At 39.7% G+C, this 24,241-nt stretch overlaps 1 protein-coding gene across 2 annotated transcripts in view; it reads left to right on the top strand.

Annotated features, from left to right (window-relative positions):
• sclt1 (sodium channel and clathrin linker 1) overlaps window positions 1-17,828 on the top strand; it is a 102,386-nt gene extending 84,558 nt beyond the window's left edge. For both annotated transcript variants that reach the window (XM_048530592.2, XM_048530584.2), the window contains 2 exons: window positions 14,058-14,153; window positions 17,151-17,828. In XM_048530592.2, the coding sequence (XP_048386549.1) occupies window positions 14,058-14,153; window positions 17,151-17,222 (168 nt within the window). In that variant the 3' untranslated portion in view covers window positions 17,223-17,828. The remainder of the gene's footprint in view (window positions 1-14,057; window positions 14,154-17,150) is intronic.
• The last annotated feature ends 6,413 nt before the right edge of the window (window positions 17,829-24,241 follow it).

Below are 24,241 nucleotides of genomic sequence, written 5' to 3'. Positions count from 1 at the left end.
CACACTCTAGGAGTTCATCCTCCACAACATTACTTTCTTACCCAGTGTATATGCAAGCTGAGGTTGCCCAATGTTACTGTATTACCCACATTATATGAATCTCTAACTTGTTGATTTCTAACATGCTAAACATTAGTACTTACAGTTTGGTGTTCTTTAAATATCTTCCCTGAGTCTTTACTTCCCTTTTCTGTTTCTTAGCTCCACTGACACTGATAGTACATCTTCATCTTTCAATTGAAGATCTCTCAGTAACACACCGATGTCATCCCTTGTTCAGAGCCACACCACCTCCTTTCTGTTTTATCTATAGTTCCTACATGTAGAATATCCTAGGATGTTTAGTTTCCAATCTCAGTTACCTTTGTATCCACATCTCTAGATAAGCAATTAAATCATATCTATATACTTCAACGTGTGCATTCTAATCATCAACCTTTTTGTAAATGCGCATTGCATTCAGGCAGGGTACTTTTAATTCAGCCTTTTAAACATTATTCTCCATTTTCTTCCTCTTTGATACTTATAATTTCATCTGCCTTCTGTTTATGCTTACTACCCTTCTTCCTTTTACTAGCTTTCCTTCCCCTGAATCTGAGCTCACTCTTAGGTTTCCAGGACCTGACTGTTCTAGATTAAACTCAACAACATTAACAGATTTCCCAACTGTACTATCAGATGGAAAACAAAAACATTTTTCACAAACGAATATAGAAATACTGACAATACTCAACAGGTCATATGGCGTTTGTGGAGAGAAACACTGCTAATATTTCCAGTCATTGACCCTTTACCAGACATAACATACCCAAGTATGGTGAAGGTGGTGTCTGGAATATTATCTGTAAGGTATGATTCAGTCAGTATTACTGTGTTCGGCTGTTACTTGACTAGTCTCTGAGACAGCTCTCCCAATTTAGCACAAATGTCCAGATACTTTTAAGAGGATCTATGTTGAATCAACAGGTCTACATTCTCCAGTGTTGTTTCTGGTGCCTAAGTTGGTGCTGGTGAGGCGAATTTCAGTCCTCTAAGGCTCAGCAATGGCTTTGGTATAAATACTGGTTCAATTCAGACAGCATTTAAAAATCAACCATATTGCTGTTGATCTGGAGTCACACATAGGCCAGACCAAATAAGAACAGCAAATTTCCTTCCCAAAAGGACATTTTGCTCCCTGCCTCACTTCTCCGCCATCATGTCACCCACCCTTCCACAGATTTGGAGATGAAGGATGGCATTTAGTCAAGTGGAAAAGTGACGTGTTCTGCTTCCACCCAGATTACGTCTGATGTTAGCTCACAATGCAGAGGGCCAAAAGCAAACAATGCTGTTTTAGCATGTAGGCTTCCAGGAGGGGATACAATTTCATTTTTAATATAAATTTATACTGATTTAATAATGGGGGTCAGTAAGCTGGACAGCTGGTCTGCAATGCAGAATGATGCCAACAGCGCAGATTCAATTCCCATAGTGGCTGAATTTGCCATCTTCTCAAACTCATCCCTCACTTGAGGCTTGATGATCCTCAGGTTAAAGTCACCAACTGTCAACTCTAATGAGAAAGGATCCTGTGGGACCTTACTAGTGGTCCCACAATGATACAACTGAGTGGCTTGCTAGACCATTTTAAAGAGTGTTTAACCATATTGGTATGAGCCTGGAGTTGCCTGTTGGCCAGACCAGTTAAAGGTTGGAAATTTCCTTTTCTAAAGGACTTTGTGGATCTGATGCTTGAGGACAACTTAATCTAGTATGTATTGAAGGTAACATTTTCAACCTCAAAGTTGACTGCCTTAGACCAAAAAAAGGCTTGAAACTTGATTGTAGCTCAAAGTTGAGAATGACCAGTGATTAGAACTAGACCATGGAAATTGTAGGATTATATATACCACCATGGGTGGTGGTCAGCTGAAGTACAGCTTGAAAGATTAATAGCCAACTTCAATTCACCACAGAATAACTGATCTTAATGGGTCTGTGCTCCTCAGCACATGAAGAGGAACTTGCTGTACCATCAGTTCCCAAACCTGTTTAAGCTGGTCGAGAGTACTATCAATTTGTTGACAATCATCAAAGTATGGCAGAGGCATTTAATAACTATTTTACAGCCGTCTTCATTAAAGAGAATAATTTTGGAGAAGGTGCTGGATGCTGACATGGTTGAATGTGAGATGACTGCTTATTATGAGAGATAAAAGGAACATTTTGGATAAATTGGTTGTGTGAAGAAAAAGCTCAGCTGTGTGGGCCTGAAGGGTTACATCCAGGACCATAAAGGGGATGAGCCAGCACATTGCTAGGACTTAAGGAATTATGTGTCCGCATTTTTTTTTGAAGATGTTTGTTGAGGACTCAAGAACTGCCAATTTATATCTATTTCCACACAGGATAACCCAGCTACTTACAGTCCAGTTAGCTCAGCATTGAGTTAGTGGGGAAATTTGAGTCTCCAATGAAGGGTGAAATTACTATTTAATTCAATAAAGAAAATGGAAGTAGTTAGCACAGATTTAATGGCATCCTTGGCAAACCTCATAGACCTCTTCTGCGGAGGTAATGGATATGGTAGATGGGGAAAAGAAGTAGCAATAGTTTAACAGACTTTGTAATAGAATTGACCTAATTTCTTGTGTTCTATCTTAACTTTATTCCAATTTTCTCAAACAAGACAAAGCAAATGTTGACTCCTTCCTCCCTGAATTTCAATGCTAGCTGAATATTCCTTGCCAAATCAAAGCTGAGAGTTAAATCTGACCCCATCTGCCTATTGCCTTTTGTTCACATAAAGCCTTTCTCTGCCCAGTCCAAATTTCCTGGATTCCTTCTCCCTTTGCAATTCAAGGCTTTCCCTTTTCTTTAAACTCTTGGAAATTCCAATTCATGATTTTCCATTTCCCTTTTACTTTCCAAATCAAGATTTTTTTTTCGTCCATTCCTCAAATTTGACATTTTTTTGTTCCAATTCAAGCTGCTTAATTTGCCAGCCCAGTCTGTGTTTTATCTGGATTACCTTATGTTCCCTCAAGGGGGTCAAGTTTTGAATCAGTATTCCAGCTATTTCTCATTTCTTTGCGCTTACTTTTAAATCTATTTTTAACCTTACTGGCAGTGTTTTTAACTTAATCATTATTAACTGTTGCAAGCCACTCAAGGATGTTCTTTTTGAGGAATGCTTCACAAAGAAACCAATTGCTGTTAAATCATAAATAAATACAGAAAATTTGCTTTCATTTGACCACATACAGTGTATCATCTCACATTATGGATTCGCAATTTCATAAAGATCCCCGAATATTGTTACTGTGCCCAGGCAGACTTGTAACTTACAAAAATAAAGTTATACTTCCAAGGTAATAGCTGAATGGATAGCACAAAATTTCATGTTTTGAGATGCCTACTGTAACAAACTAAATGCACTATTGACTAAACACTATTTTTGTAGGCAACTTATCGTTGAAATGTAGAATGTAATAAAGAACTGAAAAGAAAACACAAATCACATGTATATTGCACTGTTTATAATTAGATATTCAAATCTTCCAGAACCAGTCCAAATTATTCCTGGCTGTCAAAGATTTACTTTTGATCTCTTCATTTCCCAGGCTGGAAAAGTTTAACTTAAGAAATGTCTTTCATATTGGAAGTATTCCTGGAATTATCTTCCTGGCTACAATCAGACAGATCTTTCCTAGTCTTTTAATTACACACAAATTTGGTCTTGGCAATCCCATGTGCAACCCTGTCAGACTAATATTGCCTGAATTTTCAGATACTTCTTAAAAATCCTTCCTCTCTCAAAATCCATTAACATGGCAATGTGAACCACATCGGCACTGTATCCAATAGAAATGCTGATGACAGATGCTGAGGAAGGGTCACCAGAGCCGGAACATTAAGTCTATTTTATCCTCCACAGATGCTGCCAGACCTGCTGAGCTTTTCCAGCAACTTTGTTTTTATTCCTGATTTACAGCATCCATAGTTCGTTTGGCTTTTATTTAGTAATGCTGATAAGCTTGAGGCCCAAATTTATCTCATTTTTCAAATAGCTGGACAATACACTCGTACACAGCCCAACATTTTTCTGGGACTTTAATCTCAACCTGGGACCCCTTCAATCTCAAGCCATCAAAACTGCCAAGGCTTGCTGCGAGACACATTCTAAAACAGGTCACATGAACCCTTCATTTTACCTTGAAACTAAAGAATAACTCCCAAAAATTAAAATCTTTTTAAACCTCATTAGTGTAACATGATGTGATAAATTTTGGTAAAAAGATTTACAGTGGCAGTTTTATTTTAAATAGAAGCAGACTCAATGCTGAGAAAGAGTAGTAACTCCAGATGGTGGCAATAAATAAAAAAAATGCAGTTAGAATTCTACATATTTTCATAAAATTACGAAACATTAAAATCTAAGCGCAAGCAGTGAACCTATACGAAACATCAAGAACCTTCAAGTGCTGTGTGTAGTATTAGATTTGATGCTGAAAGAATATACATAGAGATTTCAGAGAGGCTAGGGTCCTGCTTAATGCGAGGACATAAAAATACCAAGAAAGGTGCAGAAAGGATTAGGTCTTGTTTATTAGGACAACCCAGTTTTCAGTGACAATGTGATAGTGTTTAAAATTATGGAAGGATGTGGCAGAGAAGATAGTGACAGACAGCTTCCCATACTTTCTTACATAGTAGCAAGATCAGGAGAGGTCTCTTTCCACAGAACTTTGAGACTGAAATTCCAACACTTAATGGTTGAGGTTGAAATTATATCAACGTTCGTGATTAGGTTGGATGTGTGGGCGAAAATAGGAAAGTAAAGGTTACTGCAAAATACAGTTTCATCCTTTTGCCCAAATGGAAAATAAACATGGACTGGTTGTGCCAAAGATCCTAGTTTTGATCTTCTAATTTACTGTATTTCAGTGATACAGATATTTCAATTGGATTAAGGTTTCATTAATCTAACATTCTGCAAATAGTTTTTTCTGCACTGTTCAGAATCACTGTATGTGTGTCTGTCTATGTGTGTGTTCTCATTCAGCACTTATCCTGTAACTCACAGGCAAGTATATTAATTTTCGATATGGTGTTCCCACTTTTTGCAGCTGTTGCTACTTTTGCTGTTCTTCCTTTCTAGTTCGTGGCTCCATTGCTATCTCCTCCTCTTTTTTTTTGAAAGCACCAGGCCATTTAAGAAATTCAGTTGTACCCTTTCTGCAGAATCACAACTCACAATCATTTGAATAAGACCCTCTCCAAGACAAGATTTAAGATACAGTTTAAGTCCAAATGAAAATGCATATAACGAGGCCAAAGAAGGTATCAAATAGTCTGCTGTTTTATTGCTGAATTATAAACACTTAAGCAGTATCAATTAAGACTAGTTCAAACTAATTAAATCTGCTCATTTATTTCCAGTGTCTGCATTTTATTGAAAATTGAAAACACTGGGGATTTAGTCCCTGACCCAATCTGTAAATTTCTCTACAGTTGTACAGTAATTTGTCTCATTATATCAATTAAGATTTTTCAGTATATTAAATCAGCAACTTGTGAAACTTTTGGATCTCATTGGAACTGACATGCTGTATTGGGCTGCAGGGCTCCCAGGTGAAATATGAGGTGCTGTTCCTCAGCCTTCGGGTGCCATTGTTGTAGCACTGGAGGAGGTCCAGGATGGACATATCGTCCAAGAAGTGGGAGGGGAAATTGAAGTGGTTAACCACTGAGAGGTGCAGACGTTTGTCACGAATCGAGCGTAAGTGTTCCGCAAAGCGGTCTCCAAGCCACATCGGGAACAGTGGATACAATATACCACATTAGCAGATGTGCAAGTGAACAGTTTAATGTGGAAGGTTTTCTTGGGGCCTGGGATGGGGGTGAGGGGGGAGATGTAGGGGCAGGTATAGCATATCCAGCAGTTGCAGGGAAAAGTGCCAAGGGTGGTGGGGCTAGTGGGGAGTGTGGAGCGGGCAAGGGAGTCACAGAGCGGTTCCTCCAGAAAGCAGATAAGGGTCGGGAGGGAAGAATGTCCTTGGTAGTGGGGTCAGATTTTTTCCCTCCCCACCCTTGTCTGCCTTCCCGAGGGACTGCTCTCTCCATGACTCCGTTATCCGCTCCACACTCCCCACTAGCCCCACCACCCCCAGCACTACAGTGCTACACCTGCCCCTTCACCTCGCCCTCTCACTCCTACCCCAGGTCCCCTACTGACTAGCCTCATCCTCGCCTCCTTGAGCTGTCTGTCCTCCCTCCCCCTATCTGCTCCTCTCTCCACCTGCCATCATTGCCTCCTTCTCTATTTATTTCAGAACCCCCTCCCCTCCGCCATTTCTGATGACGGGTCCAGACCTGAAACATCAGCCTTCCTGCTCCTCTGATGCTGCTTGGCCTGCTGTGTTTCATCCAGCTCTACACCTCGTTATCTCAGACTCCAGCATCGGCAGTTCCTACTATCGCTCAGTAATAGGGATGTCTTGCTGCAGTTATGCAGGACCTTGGCAAGACCATACCTGGAATATTGTATGCAATTTTAATCCCCTTACATAATGAGAGAGGAAATGCTAGCCATAGAGTGAGTGCAGCAAAGGTTCACTAGGCTGATAGAGTTGGAAGGACTGTTATATCCAGAGAGATCAATTTGATTGGGTCCATATTCACGAGAATTTAGAAGAATGAGAGGGGATCGGATTGAATTATAAAATTCCAGGCTAGACAGATGAGATATGTGGAGGACCAGAGCTCACAGACTCAGCTACAGGGTAGGCCATTTCAAATTGAGATGAGGAAACACTTCTTCACTCAAAGGGTGGTCAGTCTGTGGAATTTACCATTATAGAATGCTATGGAGGCCAAGTCGCTGAGTATATTCAAGAAAGAGATTGTTAATTTTGTAGTTATTAAGGGGGTATAAATAAAGGGGATAAAGAGAGAAAGCAGGAATATGGCGCTGACATTGAGGACAAGCCATGATCAAAATCGAATGGTGGAGCAGGTTCAGAGGGCTGAATGGCCTATTCTTTTTCTTTGTTTCTGTGATCCTAATATGACAAAATGCATTCTGTCATGTGGATGAAAAAACTTGTAATCCTTGTCATTCTATTAGCTTGTCAACAAGCCAGAAACCACTTCAGAGGCACAATCTCTTACTAACTTCTTTAATACAGTCACTCTTTTTCAGATCAATGGAATACATACTGGGCTGAAAGTGTTAGCAAGTGAAACCCAGCTAGGCATTCATAATAGACACAGCTGTTTAAATAATAGATAACTCTGAAGTGGAAAGAAAGGAACAGAACAAAAAAATCTAGCCACTGATCGAAAATCAGTTCTACCTGAGTCCTCAACATAAAACCTGTGTTGTTCAGCAGCCTTTCCAGCAGTTCAGATAACTGCAGCACTTAAAACAAGGAGTCTACCTTTCTCCCACTCACAACGTCACTGACGGACTTCTCCACTGATGGGGGAAGCAGTAGCCTAGTGCTATTATCACTAAGCTATTAATCCGGAAACACTGTTTCTATTCTGGAGACTCAAGTTTGAATTCCGCCATTGCAGATGGTCAAACTTGAATTCAATAAGAATCTGAAATTGAGTCTGATGATGACCCTGAAACCATTGTAGATTGTCAAAAAAACCCATCTAGTTCACCTATGTCCTTTAAAGAAGGTAACTACTGTCTTTACAAAAACAAAATTGCTGGAAAACCCCATCAGGTCTGGCAGCACTTGTGAAGGAAAAAACAGAGTCAATGTTTCAGGTCCAGTGACCCCTCCTCAGAGCATGCAGTTCTGAGGAAGGGTCACCAGACCCGAAACGTTAACTCTGTTTTTACCTTCACAGATGCAGCCAGACCTGATGGGCTTCTCCAGCAACTTTGTTTTTGTTCCTGACTTACAGCATCCTCAATTCTTTTGGTTTTTAACTACTGTCTTTAACTGTCTAGCCTATGTGTGACTCCAGATCCACATCTATTTAGTTGATTCTTAACTGCCCTCAGGGCAATTATGGATGGACAATAAATGTTGGTCTGGCCAGCAATACCTGTATTCCATGAGTGAGTTTTTAAAAAAAAATCTTTGAACCACTTTTCAGTGACTCTCAACATATCCTGAATGACCTATCAAAAACATTGCAGTAAGCATTTTCCTTGTTGCTGTCAGATTTGTCTGTTGCTCCTTGACATCTATGGTAATAGCTGTAGAAGTGGACACATAGAAGATTTCATCATAAGTTTCTGTGACATGGGTCAATGTACCTTAAAAGAGAAAGCGCTGTGATGAATTAGTAGTTTATTAACATGTTTACATTATAATATCTCACCCAATATTCAGAAATCACATGATGCCAGGCTATAGCCCAACGGGTTTATTAGATATCACAAAGTGGGATGGCACGGTGGATCAGTGGTTAGCACTGCTGCCTCACAGAGTCAGGGACCTGGGTTTGATTACACCCTCAGGTGACTGTGTGGAGTTTGCAAAGTCCCCCTGTGTCCGTGTGGGTTTTCTCCAGGTGCTCCGGTTTCCTCCCACAGTACAAAGACGTGCAAGCTAGGTGGATTGGCCATGCTAAATTGCCCGTAGTGTTCAGGGATGTGTAGATTAGGTGAAGGCACTACGCTCCAGAAGTTGTAATCGTAACTAAGCCTGTCATGTGACTTCTTACTTTGTCCACTCCAGTCCAACACCAGCAGCCCCACATCATCTATTTGAAAATCTGAAAATATTCTGTGCTTATCTTTTAGAATGTTCCTAATGCCTTAGCAGGTTTTCATTTCCTTTACAAACTCTGAAACCCAGTGTACTTTCAACACTTGTGTAAAACCAGGCACCACTGGAAAAAACTGGCGTGTGGGAGGAAAATGTATTTTTACGCCTTGTTAAAGATGGGGAATCTGACTTCATTGGGGAGAGAGAATTTTGCACATCAGGCACACACCCACATTCCACATGAAAGCCAGGGGAAAATGGCAGGAGACCAGGAAATGTGGAGGAAAATCCGATTTTTTTTAAAATCCAGAGTGTGGTTTTTTGAATGTCAAAACGCATGCTCTGCATCCACAAAACAATTTGCCATTTGTTTCTATCTCCATTGTGGAGCTTTGTGGCATTTTAAAGAAGCTTTTAATTCTTTCAGATGGATTTAATCAAATTGTCAAGCATTTTATTTGGTTTGTGGTTTCAGGCTTGTGAGCCTGGGAAATGGCATTTATATAATACCTGCATAAATCACTGACTTTGTGGGATTCACCAGTATTACAGTATTTTGATGATATTTCATTCCACTGCAATTTCTTTTTACCTTTCCTCCAGCTTCGTACACTTAAGTCGAGTTAGACATGAGTCACTTCCTAAGGAGCAGGTAGATCTATAAAAGCCATTTCAGATGTTGGTAATCTGCTGACATTAGGTGACCTCGTATACAAGCCACTTATTCATTAAGACCTCTTGTCAAGAAGAAACTTTCAAACAGGGCCTTACCACATTTCACAATCTCACAAACTGAACTAGCAGCAGAACTGCATCAGATTGTTTTTCATCTCATGAGAATAAGACACTTTACTCACTGTTCACAATTCTGATTTAGAATCCGACTCCCACTTGGAGCTAAATGTTTTGCCTCAGGGACCAGAAACTGGAGCTGCGATTGATTGCAGGTTCCAAACATACTCCCCAAAGAGAAGCCACTGATGTGGAATTTTAACTGGGACACTGTCTTAATTTGCATGCAAAGAGATTCTCTCGAACCATAGGAAAGTTACAGGCCATTCAGCACATCGTGTGTGAGCCAGCTGAATAAACTAGCTGTCCATTCTAAACGATTGTGTTTGTGGTGCAAATATATACACCTGACTACACATTGGTTTAGTGTTCAAATCATGTCATCCTCAGAGATTCATTTCTCCTCAAAACTCCTGGGTTTCATTACCAGCCAACTGAACTAACCTGTGAGGAACCATTGCCATCATCAGTTTCCAAAATGGGATACAAAGCAAGCATGGTGGACTCAGGGGATTTCTACACGACCTGCCTGTGGTTATTTTATTTTGGATGGTCTGGTAGTCATCCATACCCTGTCTGGCTTTGTATTTCTAATCTCTGTTTTTTTTATTAACTGAGAAGGATACCAGAAATCTCCCAGAACTCGAGATCCAGTTGGCTAGGGAGAATGAGAACTTAAAATGTTGAAGGATGTTGCTATAGAGACAGTTAATGCATTAGTGATTATTTTGCTTAGTCAAGTCTGTAGACTCTGGAATAATTCCTGCGGATTGGAATTTAGCAAGTGCCGTAAGAAGGGAGCAAGTGTGAAAGCCTATTAGCCTCAGATTGGTCATAGGGAAATGCTAGAATCTATTATGGGATAAATATACATCTGGCTGATAATGATTGATTGGGCATTATCAACACATGTATGCAAATAGGAAATTGTTTGACGAACTTGGAGTTTTTGAAGATGCTATGAACAAAATTGATAAAGGAGACCCGATGATGTACAATCCTTAGATTTTCAGAAAACGTTTGATAAAGTCCCCCACAGGAGGCTGGTGAGAAAAAGTTGAAGCTGTTTGGCTAGGAGGTAATGTAATGATATGGAATGATGATTGGCTAACAAGACAGAAAACAAAGAATAGAAATAAATAAACATTGACAGCCTGTGACTCGAGGGGTACCCAGCTGTTCACAATATATATCAGCAATTTGGCATTGGTGACGAAATGTATTATTTCTAACCTTTGATGCCTTTAAAATCCAAAAAAATCTCTTCCTTGAATATATTCAGTTATTTGTCCTCCACGGTCTTTTGTGGTAGACAGTTCTAAGGGCTTAACACCCTTGGAGTGAAGAAGCATTTTCTTGTCTTCGCCCTAAATTGTCTACCCCACTTCCTGAGACATGGTTCTAGACTTCTCAACCAGAGAAAATATCCACATACTCTGCACAATCCTTTTAGAAATGTATGTGTTTCAATCAGATCCCATCTCATTCTTCTTAACTCTAATTATTACAGGCCCAGACGATCCATCTCTTGCCATAGGACAGTCCTGCTGTCCCCAGCATCAGCTGAGTGAACTTCTCTGCACTCCCTCTATGGCACGTTTGTCCTTTCTTCAATCGGTCATGTCTATCTCTGTTCTGACCTCGTCAGGGTTTGAATATTCAGGCCTGTGTGCTTAGACCTTGAAATCAATGGCTGTTTATGTAATATTTGCTTAGTCTTTTCATCAAAAAAGCACCTTATTCACTATGGACCTTGAATAATAAATTTATGAGCGAAAACTTGAAAAGGGAAAGTGAAATGTTATTCATACCCATTATTGCTCTGGGAGGAAATCAAGTTGTCCCTAAAACAAAAAACAAGTCAATCTACCACTTGGTACAACTTGCCTGTTTACAAGATCCAGCTCTTTGGACCTTCTCTAACCTACCAACAGGAGCTTCTCTTCCTACATAGTGTTATGTTTGCTTCTGGAGTGGTGTGAAGGTTGGTGAACGTGAGGAAGAAAAAAAAAAGTACGTTGTACAGTCTCACTTCTTAATAGACAGCACTCCTCACCCCTGAGCTCCCATTTTCCAACTCCATCAGCCTTTATGAGTAGTCTGTTTGCTAATTCACAGAAACTTTTAATGAATGCATGGGTTTGTTGACAAGAAATGGGAGAAGCACATTTCCTGTAGGTCAATACAATGTGAAGTAGTTTGTCATTCGGTTATTTCAGCACATAATCCATGAGTAGTTGTGTTGGAATGTGAAGCAGAATTTCTGTCAAAGAATGAGTGGAAACTCTTTTAAAAAGTAGGTAACTATCTAGTGTTGTTGAAAAATTTTCAACATTTTTCATTTTTTTTATTATCTTTTACATTTACGATGAACATTAAAACTTAACTTTTAAAAGGATATGAAAGCCCAATCATTGCTTTATGATCCTGATTTACCCGAGAACGCAGTGGAGCTTTTGTTTTGAAAACATCTCAATGTGTCCATTCATTTTGCTTAGATTGCTGCTTCTGAATATTTGAAAGTTTTTCTTCATGACATCACTGTATGTTCAGTAGTAGTAAGCTACGTAAACAGCTCCAAGTGCTTATAACATAAATTTATCGTTAACAAGAATGTTTTATTTTTTCTTGATAATGATTTTTAGCATTTTGTAATTCCATGCAGAGGAAGTACTTTTTAAGATTTATTTGGTTTTCCCCGAATTCATTTGTATTTCCCCCTTGAAATGTGCTTCAAAGAATACAAACCACTTTAGAAAAATGGTTTCCACAACTGGCTTTAATTTTGATGTCTTAATGTTACACAGTATTCAGTAACAAACTTATCGACAGGATAGAGGAGCAAATGGATCTACGACTGTAACAGACATACTTGATAGTGAGTTTGAGAAGAATTGTAACTCAGGTTGAGGTTCTGGATGTGAGTTTGCTCGCTGAGCTGGAAGGTTAGTTTTCAGACGTTTCGTCACCATTCTAGGTAACATCATCAGTGAGCCTCCGACGAAGCGCTGGTGTTATGTCCCGCTTTCTATTTATCTGGTTAGGTTTCCTTGGGTTGGTGATGTCATTTCCTGTTCTTTTTCTCAGGGGATGGTAGATTGGTGCCAAATCAATGTGTTTGTTGATGGAGTTCCGGTTGGAATGCCATGCTTCTAGGAACAGGAAATGACATCACCAACCCAAGGAAACCTAACCAGATAAATAGAAAGCGGGACATAACACCAGCGCTTCGTCGGAGGCTCACTGATGATGTTACCTAGAATGGTGACGAAACGTCTGAAATCTAACCTTCCAGCTCAGCGAGCAAACTCACATCCAGACATACTTGATCAATAGGAAATGAAATAAAAGATGGTTAAGGGACAGAAGTTATCTGAGAGAATTTTGGGTTTGATCTATAATTAAAGTTTTAAAATATTATTTTAGTTTGATACTTTAATTGAATTTAAACATTCTTGTATACATGTTTACCATCACTTCATTTTGCTCCCAACAGCTCCTTGTTTTATATTCTAGTGCATGAGAATGACTGACTATAATACCAAGTGGAAAAAGTTAGTGTTTTTATTATCTGAAAAGATATATTGGCCCAGAAATTGCAGAGTGAAAAATCTCAAACTGAAATGGATTTTTTACCGAGCCCTTAAGATTACCTTCTTTGCGCACCTTCTAGAAATGTAAATTGATGGGAGGGTAACGGAATGGAGTAACACTTGACAGTTTCATTGTTCCCATTCAAGGGCTCCAAGGTTGAGTGGCTTGTCTTGACCAGAAGTCATGTCATTAACAGGGTCCTTCCAACGTGAATCAACAGCCTTAAATGTCTTCAGCAAGTTTAATTTGTGTTAATGGTGCAAATGCAACAATTTTACAACTCACAATAGGGAGGTTCATTTAAAAATTGTTTCTTGGTTCTGGCAGGGCTGACTCTGGAACGGCAGTAAAACATTAAGTAATTTGCTCACTTTGCTTAAGGTGGCATGGCGACTGAGTGGTTAGCACTGCTGCCTTACAGCGCCAGGGACCCTGGTTTGATTCCAGCCTTGGGCGACTGTCCATGTGCAGTTGGCACATTTTCCCCTTGTCCTTGTGGGCTTGCTCTGGTTTCCTCCCACAGTCCAAAGATGTGCAGGTTGAGTGGATTGGCCGTGCTAAATTACCCATAGTATGCAGCTAGGTGGGTTACAGGTATTGGGTGGGATGCAGTTCAGAGGGTTGGTGCATACTCAATGGACAGAATGGCTTCTTTCTGCACTGTAGGCATTCTATAATTTGAGGGGAATCAGAATTTATGACCAAGTTCTCTTTTAGTGTTTAGAATTTGTAGCGAAAACAAAATGGTGGATGTCTTTAAAATAACATTATTTTTCAGCAATTACTGAAACATTATTATCCTCTAATCAATTCTTTTGCCGCGCGCACGATAACTTTCACTCCTTGATTTAGTGCAGATTACCTCAATGTACAAAATTTGAAGGCTAAGCATCAAATCATGTTTGTTTTTAATTAAAATCCTTCTTTACATGTTCCTGTTTTTATTTTGAACAGTATGAAAGACAGATATTGGAAAATCAGGAAAAAACTAACAGACTTCAAAGGCGCCTGACTCATTCAGAACACAGGGCAGCTACAGCCTCTGAAAAGGTACTAAGCATAACTAATAAAGACAGAGTTTTAACAGCATGGCAAAAGGCCCTTCAACTTACCACATCCACAGCAGTCATCCAGCATCTGCCACTTTACTATAGCATTTCAAGTGCTTATCTAAATGCTACTTAAATGTCTTGAGAGATCCCGCCTCTATCACTATTTCAGGCAGTGAGTTCCAAATACCCACACCACCAGGTGATGAACAATCTTCCTCAAAACCCCTCTACAACTCCAGGTCTCTCCTCATGACTGAATCGCTCCAGCCCAGGCAACATCCTGACGAATTTCCTCTGCAACCCCTCAAGTGCAATCACATCCTTCCAATATGTGTTCATGAATTCACATGTCGGAGTCAGCATGAGGGTTCTATGAAACATGTTGCTCGCGACCTTCCATATTATATTATTAGATTCAATGAAATTTCCCTGCTATAAATCACTTTTGAAACAATAAATGTTCCTCACTGTAGAACCTGGAAAAGGATAGAGTTGCTTAAGCATCAGTAGCACCAGAGCCATTAATTTTGTGTGTGAGGTCAAAGCATTTTTGCTTCATTTTAGTACTGCCCAATATTTCAGACAGAGACATTTCACTGGGCATGTGTGTACTACAACTATCTGACATAAACAGCAATGTTACATAGACAAAAATAGAATTGGAACTGTACTGTGTCCACCAGACCATGGAGTGCTGGATTGGGAAGATATACCTGTTCTTGCAATTTAGCTTCTTTTAACCACAGTGAGAGCGCAAACTCTGATTATGGTGACAGGACCGGGAATCGTATCACTTCTTAAGCAGAATTCTCAACTGCTTTCTAAAGAAAGATCAATTGCGCATCACTGATTATTGTCCATTTTTGTTTTGCTATTCTGTCAAAGAATTAAGTGTCTCTGGCTCGGCCAGCATACCTTCACCAGACCCAGCTGCCCTTGTGGTGGTGGCAGTGGTAAGCAGCTTTCTTGAAGCGTTGCATACCATGATGATGTACGCAAACCCAAAATACTGTGAAGGCAGCATTTCCAGATTTTTGACCCAGTGACAATAAAGGAGCAGCGATACACTGTACATTTGACATTTGACCACATTCATCAGAAAGCTCATAGTCTGGAGGGAGGAAAAACTACTTTAACCCAAATGAGTTGTAATGAGTAACAAACAATATCTACAATTTAAATGTAATAAAAATGAGAAAGAAACCAGACAATTTTTAAAAAATGAATTAGAAAGATAGAAACATGAGTAGACTATTTAATCTCTCAAACCTGCTCTGCCATTCAGTGAGATAATGATTGATCCGCACTTAACTCCACACACTCCTTTCCACAAATCCCTTAAGACTTCTGGTTTTACAAGATTGTTAATCTTACCTCCATGATATTGATTTGAGTGATGACAAAGAAACTGTGCTCAGACTGCGTTATTATCTGAAGAGTTAATACTGGAGCTGATTTGGTGCAATCATCAGCAAAGAGCCCCGCTTTTCAACTTAATGGATGATGGAAGGTCATTGATGAAATAGTTGAAGATAGTTTAGCCAATGATACTGCCCTAAGAAACTCGTGCATCAGTTTGCAACAGTTAATGTAAAAGGCCTCCATCAGCAACAACCAGCAGAAACAGTGACGTGAATTGCAGCCCCAAGGTAATCCTCTGGGGCAAGGATTAAAATCCCACCATGGCCTCTGATCAAATTGCAATTTGATTTATTAAATCAAGGGTTACAAACCTAAATTCAGTTGCAGGGTCTGTTGGACGAACTAAACAGGTCCAGCAGCATCCGTGGAGAAAAACAGAATTAAGGTTTCCAGACTGGTATAACTTCTTCAGATCTCACAATAATGGAGTCATAGTGTTACACAGATTGGAAACAGGCCCTTTGATCCAAATCATCCCTGCCGACCAGATATCCTAAACTGACTAGACCCATTTGCCAGCATTTGGCCCATATCCATCGAAACCCTTCCTATCCATGTATTCAACCCACTGCCTGTCCAATGTTATAATTGTACCAGCCTCCGCCACTACTTCTGGCAGCGCTTTCCATACAAACACCACCATCTGTGTGAACAAGTTGTCCCTTGGGTCCTTGTTAAATCCTGTGCTTTCACCTTAAGCCAATGCCATCTAGTTTTGAACTCACCCTGGAAAAAAGACATTGGCTATTCATGCTATCCGTGCCCCTCGTGATTTTATACACCTCTATAAGGTCACTCCTCAGCTTCCAATGCACCAGGGAGACAATCTCCAATCATTTCCCCATAGCTCAAACCCTCCAATCCTGGCAACATCTTTATGAATGTTTTTTGAAGAAGTCATACCAGGCGGGAAACATTAACTCTGCTTCTCTCCACAGATGCTACTGGACCTGCTGAGGTTTTCCAACATTCTGTGTTTGTTTCAGATTCCCAGCATCTGCAGTATTTTGCTTCTATTCTCCAATCAGTTGTCTTCCTAATTGTTGTATAAAATCCATCCAGTTCACCAATGTCTTTTAGGGAAGTAAAGCTGCTGTCTGCATTACTATGGCTGATATGTGACTCCAGACTCTAAACTGCTCTCTGAGATGGACTGGTAAGCCATTCACTTAAATGGCAATTAGGGATCAGCAACAAATATCTTTGCCGGTGACACCAATGATTTTTAAAATTATCCTTTGTGCTAGGTATGCCGGACAGTTTTTCCCCAGTCTATTACTTTCACTTTCAATAGGGGTTCCTTGATGTTGCAGTCAGGTGAATGAAACTTCAAAGTCAAGGTCAGTCACTTTCTCCTCATCTCTAGAATGCAGCTCCTTTGACTAGATTTGAACCAAGGTTTTAATGATATTTGGCATATTGTGATCCTGATGAAACCCAAACCGAGCATCAGTAAGCTGCTCAAATGTGGGTCAGTAGTAATATTGATGACTCTTCCCATCAGTTTCTTTGATGATTGAGAGTTGTCTAGTGAGCAGATTGGATTATGATGTTCAATTTTGTTTTACCACAGCTCAGTAGAGTGACAACAGAGAGAAGAAAAACTGATGCGATGTTGGATTTGGAATGCATTTTAAATCCTTGAGTACATGAAAACATTCATCTATCTCTCAGCGTCTTCTTACGACTAGACATCCAGTTTATGAAATGTACAAATAAATTCATGATTGCATTTCAAAATGTTGTTTACTTACATGAAATACCTCTTGAACAACTTTCTTAACAGCAGATGAGTGATTTTTACCACAAGATTGGTGCCCCTTGCTTTCCCTACAGTAATTTTTTAAAAAATCTGTAAATGAATTTTTACCAAGCAAAATGGTTTAATCTGATGTATTTCTGCCTATCTTGTGATTTCAGTTTTGTGATCATTTGCCTTGGTATGTCTGCACTCAGTTTTCACATTGTTACTACCCACAGAAATGTGAAACTACTCTGCCTTCAAAAACTTTCACCAAATTAAAGTCATCATGTTTAACCTGAGAAAGAAATAATCACAAGCCTCTTTTTGAAAAAATCATGCAAGTCTTTACAATCTTAAAAGCTCCCTCAGAAATTTTGCTTCTTGCTGTCACAAGTCTCCATTACAATTTTTGACATAACCTTGATTTGCAGCTCTGTAACCTTTGGAGGATACATTTGTAAAAGTAAGTTTTTTACTGCGTTTTTCTTTTCAGATTCTGTTAGCCAATGCTCCTATTGTAAAATTTTAATGTACAAAATAAATATTATTTACTTTCATTTGATTTAATAGATGTGTCTTCTGTCATACTTTCATTGCAGTTTACTCATTGTTTGCAATACGTTCTGCATGTTAAAAAATTTTATATTAGCTCTCCATCAAACTTGACATGATTTTGGATTACCTTTACAACAACAAAAATTAGGATTTATAATGGTATAAGATTTTTAAACCAGTTTTATCATAACAAATATCACAATTATTCCCAAATACGCATTGATTGCTGGATATGTTCCCAGTTCTTAGACCCCAGTTTTTAAAAAAAATTGGTTGAGACTGTTATGGTTGAAAAATCTTGGATATTCTTACCTTTTTCTGGATCACTCAAGTTGAAAAAGGTACTCAGTCTTGATTTGCTCCTCTCCACAACTCACTGCTTCTTTATCCACAATGATCAAGTTAGGGAGCATGATGGATGACCCCATGTTCATCTGGATGTATAAGGCCCATGATAACACTCAGAAGCTTGATACCAGTCAAGTCTCAATATCCACCTCCTGCAACAATGGAAGTACACTGGCTGCATTGCAGAAATTCACCAGAAAGCTTATTTTGACCGTGCTTTCTATCCAGAAAAAAATACATGGGCAGCAATGTTTCGGAAACACCATCATTAATTTCTGTAAAAACATATTTTGCATCATTACCAACTGCAAGTTCCCCCTCTAAGCTAGTCACCATCCTGACTTGCAAACATATTTTCATTCCTTCACTCGAATTCAAAGGATATTGAGCAACAGCATGTGGATTGCAGTGATTCAATAATGCAGCTCACCACGACTTTAAGGGCAGTTAGGGATGGGCAATAAATTCTGACTACCCTGCATCACCCATATCCCATCAGTGAATAAAGAAAAAACTGAAATTTTAAGTTCACTATGACTCTTCAGTTCGTTCTCCACAGATCCTGCCAAACGGGCTGACTTTCTCCAAAATTTTCTGTTTATGTCATTAAGTTGTATATGGGTCTGATTAGGTCACATTTCACGTACTGTATTGCTGTTGGGTTAAATTTCTGGCCTCACACTGGTATGAAAGCATCATAATCATCACGAGAGCTGAACTGTCCTGGGCAACTCACCATCATCCACAGAGTATTGAGAATTGCACCCAAATGTGAACCTTTTTTAAAAAAAAGCTATGCTGTCATAATCAGGTTATTTTATTGCTTTCAAATGCTTGATGGAAGGAGTTGATCTGAACTTATTATCATTTAATACTAACCTTAAGAAAATGTAATTAGAGAGGCAGTGAACAAGTCTTGGAGAAGGGGAAGGTATTGTAAGCAAATGGTCTTGGTTTAATCAGCTGGCTTGATAGCCATGTACTTTTATTTCTTTGACCATGGGAGGAGAAAAAGCTCTCTGGGAATACACTGAGTACGCTCCCGAGGACACTCTAGTAATTCCTAGTTGAAATGCAAATATTTAGATGCTGGTGAAAACAGGTTTGAGCTCAGCTGAGATATCCCAATCAATCACCCTCCTGCCGCTTCATTTCCAAGCACCTCATGCGAGCCACAGCCCTCTGTGACCAAATGCAGAACCTCCTGCCCTTTGAAAAGTTCCAGGTGTGGGGACCATTTGTAATCCCAACCCTGCATGGGGCAGGGGCTCATCAACAAGTAACAGCTTCTGGGAGACTGCCAATGCAGAGGCACAACCACAGAGCGGAAAACACTGGAAGTATGGATACCAACCCCTCTACTGGGAGAGGGGCAGGCAATGCTGAGGCAGGTTGGGGACTACAAGAGCACCCCCAAATAACAATACCCTTGGAAACCTGAAGACTAAATCAAAAGGCCTCACAGGTCTTTACAGCTGTCCATACAGAGCAGGGGAAGACTTCTCTACAGAAAATGTCATTGCTCAACTTGTGGCCCTTGCATTAATGTAGCTCAGCAGAGTCAACGAGATTGGGGGAGGAGGGCGAGTGAGGGAGCTGTTAATTTGTCGGTCTGCGAATTGGGTTGAGGCAGTCTGTCTGATGTCAGAGCTTTCCCAATGCATCTGCACATTAGACCTAATTGGCTCCTTCAATAACATTACATGTTATCAGGCATGCAACTTTCAAACCTTGTTCCTGCTTCCAGAGTACCTCTGCAGGCTAAGATTCTTCACTCCACAAGGTGCTGGAGGGTACCACTGCCAGTAATTTTTACATGGCGTGGCTAACATCTGTTGCAAGCGTTGGTTGCTTAAGGAACTGCGGCACAGATTTGATGTGCTGGAGTCTCAGCTTCAAACACTGCAACACATTAAGGAGGCATGAGAATTAACTGGATGCTGTCTTTCAGTTAGACTCCATACATTTACTACCTTGAATTTGGTCAGGCTAGGAGAGTGGGTATGGAAGTGACAGATAGAATATAAAGCGGGGAAGTGAGAGTTCATGCACTTTGGAAGGAAGATCAGAAGTTTGGACAATTTTCCAAGTGGGGAAAGGCTTCAGAAATCCAGAATGCAATGGGACTTGGAAATACTAGTTCAAGATTCTCTTAGCATTAACATACAGATTCAGTTGGCAGTTAGGAATGCAAATTCAATGTTAATATTCATGTTGAAAGGGCTAGAATACAAGAGCAGGGGTGTATTGCTGTGGCTGTCCAAGTGTCTGGTCAGACAGCATTTGAAATAGTGAAAGCAGTGCTGGGCCTGGTATCTAAGGGAAGAAGTGCTAGCATTGGAGGAGGTTCACAAGCGCAAACCCAGGATGGAAGAGCTTATCATATGAGAAATGGTTGAGAATCTGGATCTGTGCTCAATTGACTTTTGAAGCATGAGGCGTGATTTCATTGAAACTTGCAAACTACTAGGAGGCCTGAATAGAGTGGATGTTGAGATGTTTCCACTTGTAGGACAGACTAGGCCCTGAGGGATGACCCTTTAGAACCGAGAAGGAATTTCTTCAGCTAGAGTGAGACTTTGTGGAACTCATTGCCATAGAAGGCTGCGGAGGCCAATTCATTAAGTATTTTTAAGATACAAATAGTTAGGTTCTTGTTTAATAAGAGAATCAAGGGTTAGCAGAGAAAGCAGGAGAGGAGAGTGGGATTGAGAAACATATTAGCCATGACTGAATGGCAAGGTAGACTCAATGGCCAAATGGCCTAGTTCTGCTTCTATATCTTATGGCGTTCTCCCAAACTCCAGCAAAATAGCAATCGAAGTCCCAGAGTTATAATGTACACTTATCATCATTTCCCCTGAGTTCTGAAGTGGTTACAATAGATCAGGAGAATGTCTGCGAGAAGGTATCATTCTAAAAACGGACACAAGTTACTTCAACATACTTCAGAAAGACAAAACAAGAACAGATGCAAAGGTCAATGATGCAAAGAAAAAGAACAGGTAGCTATGCCAAAGTTGACTAAAAGGTGCCCTAGAGTTGATTTTGAATTTCACAATGTCATTGCAAGAGAACTATGAAAAATGCATTTAAAGAAAAATATATACACCCAACTACAAGACTGAAAATTCCACTTCCAGCAAATAGGTTTACCAACAGGAGGCGGCCTCTGGAGCTTTACTGTAATAATTACTGTTAATTGTTGTAAAAATCCATTAGGTTCATTAATCTCCTTTAGGGTGGTAATCTGCCAGAACTAATGCTGCCAAAGTGCACACTTAATTTTTTTTGGAGGGTGGTGTGGGGAGGAGATGGATGTGACTTGTAATGATTAACACAAATAAAACTGCCCAACCAGTTTATATTTCAGATTTTCAGCATCTGCTATATTTTGACTTTGTACAAGACATTTTCAAACTGCCTTTCATTTTGCAAAACAGAACTGGATTCCAGCAATAATTGTCTCAATTAGAGATACACAACAAATTACTGTGCATGCTGGAAATCTGACTAGATTACAGGGAGTGTGTTTGGGATCTGCCATGATTCTACTGAATGGCGAGGCAGGCTTGAGGGGCCGAACTGCCTGCACCTATTTCTCATGTTTTTTAAACACGGTACTTTAATGTCTTGTAGCAATTAATGTTTGTTACAATTCCAGATCAATCAGCCAACCAAACAGACCAGAATTTGTCATCAGAACTTGTTATATTCACTTCTGGAGTTCTTCTGCTCCATTATTAGCTTTTTGGAAACAGCATATTACTACTGCTTCACTTTTGATAGGCATTAAACATTCTAGGTGTTCTAAATTTGAACTGCAGGTAAATCTACTGAAGCAAGTTATCATTAAGAGGTGCAAATGCACTCAAAGTGGCAAATACTAACCACTGTCAAACAACGGGAATCAAAAATTCACTATTACAAATGTGAGGTCTCACTCAGGTAACAGGTGCTGCTGGAGATTTGTCACATTTAAAATCTTTTTTGAACCTTTTCCTTCCTGCTGTCAATGCAAATTTCCTCCATTTCTTTCTGTAACTTACTTGTCACTGAATTCGACATTTTCTCTTCGTTCTTGTCCGACTTCTTCAGTCTTACCCAGTGAAGGAGCTACACAGTTATCTGTCCTGGTTTCTCAGATTCCTGTTTTGCTCGCTGCTGCATTTATCAGCTCTCACATGTTCATCAACTTGCAAAGCAAATTTTTTTAAAAATCTGACATATATGAAAAGTCAAGGCCATAATACCTAACCAGCTAAGGAAAAGTAAGATTTCCACCGACTATTGCAGTAACAATCAAACATTGTGTCAGTTTTTAAATCAATTTCTCCATTGCTTGTTCTGCATTCACTAGACTCTTTCAATGTTTAGAATTTTTTTTCCTGCAGCATTCAAAGTATTTCCTAATTGTACATTCATGTTTTGTTTATTCACCATCATTCTACTTGAACCACTCTTGACCCTAAGGAATTGTGCTCACCTTAAAACCATAAAACCCATCTGCTGGTCAATCAAAAAACACAGAACTCACTGCAGACTCAACAAAATCTACATAATGCTTGAAGATCAACATCCGAAAGCCTGGTGTGTGTCAGGATATTAGAGGGAATGTAGGACTCAGAAATGGGAATGGGACTCTCAGCCCCTTGCACCTTGTCCAATATTCACTGAGATCACTGTAAACCAACTCTAAATACCCACCTCTGCCTCATGCCTGTTAATCTTTAACAAAAACCCTCAGTCACAGGCTTCAAATTAACAACTGATCCAGCATCACTTCAGCAGCCAAAACATTCCTGAAGGTCCGGCTCCTTTTAGACAGTGTCCTAAGCAATGGAAATAGTCCCTCTGTATATTCCTATCTGTTGCCCTTAATATTGGCAGAGCTTCATCCTATCACTCCTTAACTTCATAAATTCCACCGAGTACAGTCTTAACTGAGATAATCTGTCCTTTCGTTTTTAAACTTTTGGGTTTAAATATCACTCTAGTAAGTCTACACTGAACTCCCAAATCAAATATATCCACCTTAAGATGTGGTACATCAGCTGTGGTCTAACCAGGGATTGGTGTTGTTGAAAAGTTGACTTCTATCCCCTGCTATTCTATAAAAACCAGCATGCTTGTTCAGATTCTGTACCTGTGTATATATTCTTAAAATGATTCATATATATGGACATCTACTTTTTACAACTTTTCACCATTGGAAATTACTCCCTTTTAGATCATCATTGCAGTTGCTGCAATCTATTGGCACTCAAACTGCATTTCAACATGGCTTCAGGGGTAGCGCACTGACTGATGTTCAACATTCTGACAAATTGTCCTTTCTTGAAATCAAACAGGTGTAATGCCTGGAAGAATTAATGATGGTATACTAGTCTACCACCTTCCCTCATGCAGCCCTGCCAGCTTGTTAGATTTTACACCTTCTCCCTTACGTACCGGCCCTCAGTAGAGGTGTCAGTAACAGTCCAGGACTTGATTCTTTTTCCAATTCATTTGCCATTCAACTTGTCTCAGGGAGCTCTTAACCGGGCTGTAAAATATCCCCTACCAAACTCAAACATAATTGAAATTTTTAATCCTTAAAAAAAAATCTAATTTAGCAAAGCAATCCAAGTTGGCAACCATTCTACAGTTGTGTAAGAATCCATTGGGAACAGAACTTTCAGGCTTCACTGCAACAGGGAACCAAAATGTAGGCTGCAGATTTCTTTTAACTGCTTTTTAGCAGTCTGATTGCATGCGTGTCTTGTCCCATTGTTTGCTAAAGTCGCAACTGTATTAATTTTTTAAAAGTAGCTTTGCATGTGTCTGCACTGACAATATGTACTCAGATTCATTCGTCTAACCACTTACCCTACAGCTCAATCAGTTAGAATTGTAACAACTCTTCTTATTACCTGGGCATGTCACATCAGGAAAGCAGAAAATTGGTAACTATGATTTTAACTTGAAAGAAACACACAAATTTCAAGATTTTTCATTGTAGTTTACTTTTACTAGGG

Source organism: Stegostoma tigrinum, chromosome 1, assembly GCF_030684315.1.
Source record: "Stegostoma tigrinum isolate sSteTig4 chromosome 1, sSteTig4.hap1, whole genome shotgun sequence".
Classification (NCBI taxonomy): Eukaryota; Metazoa; Chordata; class Chondrichthyes; order Orectolobiformes; family Stegostomatidae; genus Stegostoma; species Stegostoma tigrinum.
This window is presented reverse-complemented; position numbering and strand designations above follow the sequence as displayed.